Genomic DNA, 4,865 nt, shown 5'->3' with positions numbered 1-4,865 from the left:
ATGTTCCTGTCAAAGCCCACTGTAATGTTCCCATCATAGCCCTCTGTAATGTTCCTATCATAGCCCAATGTAATGTTCCCATCATGCCAACTCTAATGTTCCCATCATAGCCCTCTGTAATGTTCCCGTCATAGCCCAATGTAATGTTCCCATCATAGCCAACTGTAATGTTCCCATCATAGCCCACTGTAATGTTCCCATCATAGCCAACTGTAATGTTCCCATCATAGCCCACTGTAATGTTCCTATCATAGCCCACTGTAATGTTCCCATCATAGCCAACTGTAATGTTCCCATCATAGCCCACTGTAATGTTCCTATCACAGCCCACTGTAATGTTTCCATCATAGCCCACTGTAATGTTCCCATCATAGCCCACTGTAATGTTCCTCTCATAGCCCACTGTAATGTTCCCATCATAGCCCACTGTAATGTTCCCATCATAGCCCACTGTAATGTTCCTATCATAGGCCACTGTAATGTTCCTATGATAGCCCACTGTTATGTTCCCATCATAGCCCACTGTAATGTTCCCATCATAGCCCACTGTAATGTTCCCATCATAGCCCACTGTAATGTTCCTATCATAGCCCACTGTAATATTCCTATCATAGACCACTGTAATGTTCCCATCATAGCCCACTGTAATGTTCCCATCATAACCCACTGTAATGTTCCCATCATAGCCCACTGTAATGTTCCCATCATAGCCCACTGTAATGTTCCTATCATAGCCCACTGTAATGACCCCATCATAGCCCACTGTAATGTTCCCATCATAGACCACTGTAATGTTCCCATCGTAGCCCACTGTAATGTTCCATCATAGCCCACTGTAATGTTCCCATCATAGCCCACTGTGATGTTCCCATCATAGCCCACTGTAATGTTCCCACCATATCCCACTGTAATGTTCCCATCATAGCCCACTGTAGTGTTCCCATCATAGCCCACTGTAATGTTCCCATAATAGCCCACTGTAATGTTCCCATCATAGCCCACTGTAATGTTCCCATCATTGCCCACTGTAATGTTCCCATCATAGCCCACTGTAATGTTCCCATCATATCACACTGTAATGTTCCCATCATAGCCCACTGTAATGTTCCATCATAGCCCACTGTAATGTTCCCATCATAGCCCACTGTGATGTTCCCATCATAGCCCACTGTAATGTTCCCATCATATCACACTGTAATGTTCCCATCATAGCCCACTGTAATGTTCACATCATAGCCCACTGTAATGTTCCCATCATTGCCCACTGTAATGTTCCCATCATAGCCCACTGTAATGTTCCCATCATATCACACTGTAATGTTCCCATCATTGCCCACTGTAATGTTCCCATCGTAGCCCACTGTAATGTTCCATCATAGCCCACTGTAATGTTCCCATCATAGCCCACTGTGATGTTCCCATCATAGCCCACTGTAATGTTCCCACCATATCCCACTGTAATGTTCCCATCATAGCCCACTGTAGTGTTCCCATCATAGCCCACTGTAATGTTCCCATAATAGCCCACTGTAATGTTCCCATCATAGCCCACTGTAATGTTCCCATCATTGCCCACTGTAATGTTCCCATCATAGCCCACTGTAATGTTCCCATCATATCACACTGTAATGTTCCCATCATAGCCCACTGTAATGTTCCATCATAGCCCACTGTAATGTTCCCATCATAGCCCACTGTGATGTTCCCATCATAGCCCACTGTAATGTTCCCATCATATCCCACTGTAATGTTCCCATCATAGCCCACTGTAGTGTTCCCATCATAGCCCACTGTAATGTTCCCATAATAGCCCACTGTAATGTTCCCATCATAGCCCACTGTAATGTTCCCATCATTGCCCACTGTAATGTTCCCATCATAGCCCACTGTAATGTTCCCATCATATCACACTGTAATGTTCCCATCATATCCCACTGTAATGTTCCCATCATAGCCCACTGTAATGTTCCCGTCATTGCCCACTGTAATGTTCCCATCATTGCCCACTGTAATGTTCCCATCATATCACACTGTAATGTTCCCATCATAGCCCACTGTAATGTTCCCATCATAGCCCACTGTAATGTTCCCATCATTGCCCACTGTAATGTTCCCATCATAGCCCACTGTAATGTTCCCATCATATCACACTGTAATGTTCCCATCATAGCCCACTGTAATGTTCACATTGTAACAACAGTAAGCCTCACAGCAAGGCAATCAAAGTAATATTATATTGTCCACATACACTTAGATCAGTCCAGGAGCAATAATAACCTCTAGGATCTCCATCCCTACAGGAAGAAAGATAGCCACACATCGCAGCCATGTACCACACAGCAATATGCTTTACAAGAAATACACAAATGGACTACGTTGGAGGAGTAACATGACCACTATTCCTCCCTACAGTTCTGGGTACCTACAGCCTCGTGCCTCGCTGGCTGAATGGAACCTGCGCGCTGTGCTGTGGACTGACGTCACCCGTCCGCGTTTCCCCTCCAGACCAACTAGTTGGGTGGTAGACATCTCCAGCTCGGTGGTTGGGTGGTAGACATCTCCAGCTCGGTGGTTGGGTGGTAGACGTCTCCAGCTCGGTGGTTGGGTGGTAGACATCTCCAGCTCGCGCTGCTGCTGCCAGACAGAAGGCGGGGAGGAAAAGGAGCGAGCCTCCACGAGCACGGTAAGTCCCTAAATGAGCTTTTTGTTTTAGAAACATCAAATTCACTGTTACTTTGGATTGTGTATTAGTACATGGCACAACCATGATTGCGCACGAAACTGAAATATTATTATTGTTGAAAATGTATTTCTGCACTCTCAGTACTTTTAAAATAACATTTATAATTGTGGTCCTATTGCGGGTTATTATTCAAATAACAGTGAGTCCCCACTGGGCACACACTGGTTAAATCAACGTGGCTTCCATATCATTTGCAATAAAATTACTTTGGCTGGGAATATACGTTGAATTGACGTCTGTGCCTAGTGGATCTATTTGTGTAGGTTGGTGTTGTGTTTATCCAATCCATTATGATAAATGAGGGTGAAATTATGATATAATGTGTTGTGAATAAACTATTAACGGCAGAAGAGGTTTGTTGTGATGTACTGCTTTTAATTTGTATTCAATATTTCTGTTCTCCATAGATTTCGTGATGCGTAAAACCAGACAGAGCCGACCCACACAGGAGCCAAAATGACACTTCACGGCTGCCTGTTTTACCTCTAAACAAACATGCATCCTGAACGACGTGCTTTCCTCTATTCTTAGGTGAAATAATACATAAGAAAGACTTAGAAGATGGAGAACATATCTATCTCGAACACCCGAAGTGTATTTCCGGTGGTGTGTAACGACTCCATGGACTACTATTATCTGAGCGCGACTAACCGGACAGATCTGAACTGCACGCCCCAGTCCGAATTCTACTTTTACGCGGACCTCTACGTAGTCCTGCCGGTGATATATTCGGTAATATGCGCCGTGGGGTTAACGGGGAACACGGCCGTTATCTACGTCATCCTCAAAGCTCCCAAAATGAAGACGGTGACCAATATGTTTATCCTAAACTTGGCGATAGCCGACGACCTGTTTACCTTGGTCCTACCCATCAACATCGCCGAACACCTGCTCCACTACTGGCCCTTTGGAGAGGTGCTGTGTAAGATCATCCTGAGCATAGATCACTACAACATCTTCTCCAGTATCTATTTCCTAACGGTCATGAGTGTGGACCGGTATCTGGTCGTCCTGGCGACGGTGCGTTCCAAGCGTATGCCCTACCGCACCTACCGCGCTGCCAAGATAGTCAGCCTGTGCGTCTGGATCCTCGTGATTCTCATCGTGATGCCGTTCACCGTATTCGCCGGGGTGTACATCAGTCCCGACGACTTGGACCGGAAAAGCTGCGTCCTCAGCTTCCCCAGCCCGGAGAGTTTGTGGTTCAAGGCGAGCCGGATTTACACCCTGATCCTCGGCTTCGCCATCCCGGTGTCCACCATCTGTATTCTCTACACCATGATGCTGTACAAGCTGCGGAACATGCGCCTCAACTCCAACGCGAAGGCTCTGGACAAGGCTAAAAAGAAAGTGACTATTATGGTGTTTATAGTCCTAGCGGTGTGTCTGTTCTGTTGGACGGGGTTTCATCTCAGCACCGTAGTGGCTCTCACCACCGACCTGAGGACCACTCCGCTGCTCATCGGGTTATCCTACTTCATCACCAGCCTCAGCTACGCCAACTCTTGTCTGAACCCTTTTCTTTACGCCTTCCTGGATGACAGCTTCAGGAAAGCGTTCAAGAAGATGCTAGAATGTAGACGGGCGGGAATGCAGTAGCCTGCAGGATTAATGGATACATATGGTGAATATGGTATGTTAATATTGATGCCAATCAAAACAAACTATGATCATATGATTTATGTTTGCTTGAATCTTCATTATGGGGGCTTATCATTGTTGCCATTGTATGACTTCAATATTTTTTACATGGAACATATCATATGGAACATATCATATGGAATATATCATATGGAATCATATGGATTCTGGCAAGAATTGGAAGGGGGGTATTTATTTTCCATGGGTATTTGCCTCTTCCTCCTCCTGTCCTGAGAGGGCAGGTAGCCTACTCTGTAGTGAAGCTATGGGCCTTCAAAAGACAGTGATGTAACCTATACACTTTTGCTGTAAATACATAGTTGTTCTTCTGGCCTATGTCATTGTGAACCATAGACAAACTGGGTCAACTGGTGTACAGTCCCAATCTAGCTAACGATGTGAACTAATTCTACATTTCAGTCAGTCTATCTTATGGAGAATAATAATATCAACATATCTCCATGGTCAAGTTCAAGCTGAA

At 45.1% G+C, this 4,865-nt stretch overlaps 1 protein-coding gene across 1 annotated transcript; it reads left to right on the top strand.

Moving 5' to 3' along the window:
• Positions 1 to 3,304: 3,304 nt before the first annotated feature.
• Positions 3,305 to 4,342, top strand: LOC311114874 (neuropeptides B/W receptor type 2-like; the record flags this gene model as incomplete). The annotated part of the gene is made up of 1 exon (XM_084190106.1): positions 3,305 to 4,342. The coding sequence occupies one exon, from the start codon at positions 3,305 to 3,307 to the stop codon at positions 4,340 to 4,342; it is 1,038 nt and encodes a 345-aa protein (XP_084046232.1).
• Between the last annotated feature and the right edge of the window lie 523 nt (positions 4,343 to 4,865).

The sequence above is a fragment of the Coregonus lavaretus genome (assembly GCF_964263955.1).
Source record: "Coregonus lavaretus genome assembly, contig: HAP1_SCAFFOLD_8287, whole genome shotgun sequence".
Classification (NCBI taxonomy): Eukaryota; Metazoa; Chordata; class Actinopteri; order Salmoniformes; family Salmonidae; genus Coregonus; species Coregonus lavaretus.
This window is presented reverse-complemented; position numbering and strand designations above follow the sequence as displayed.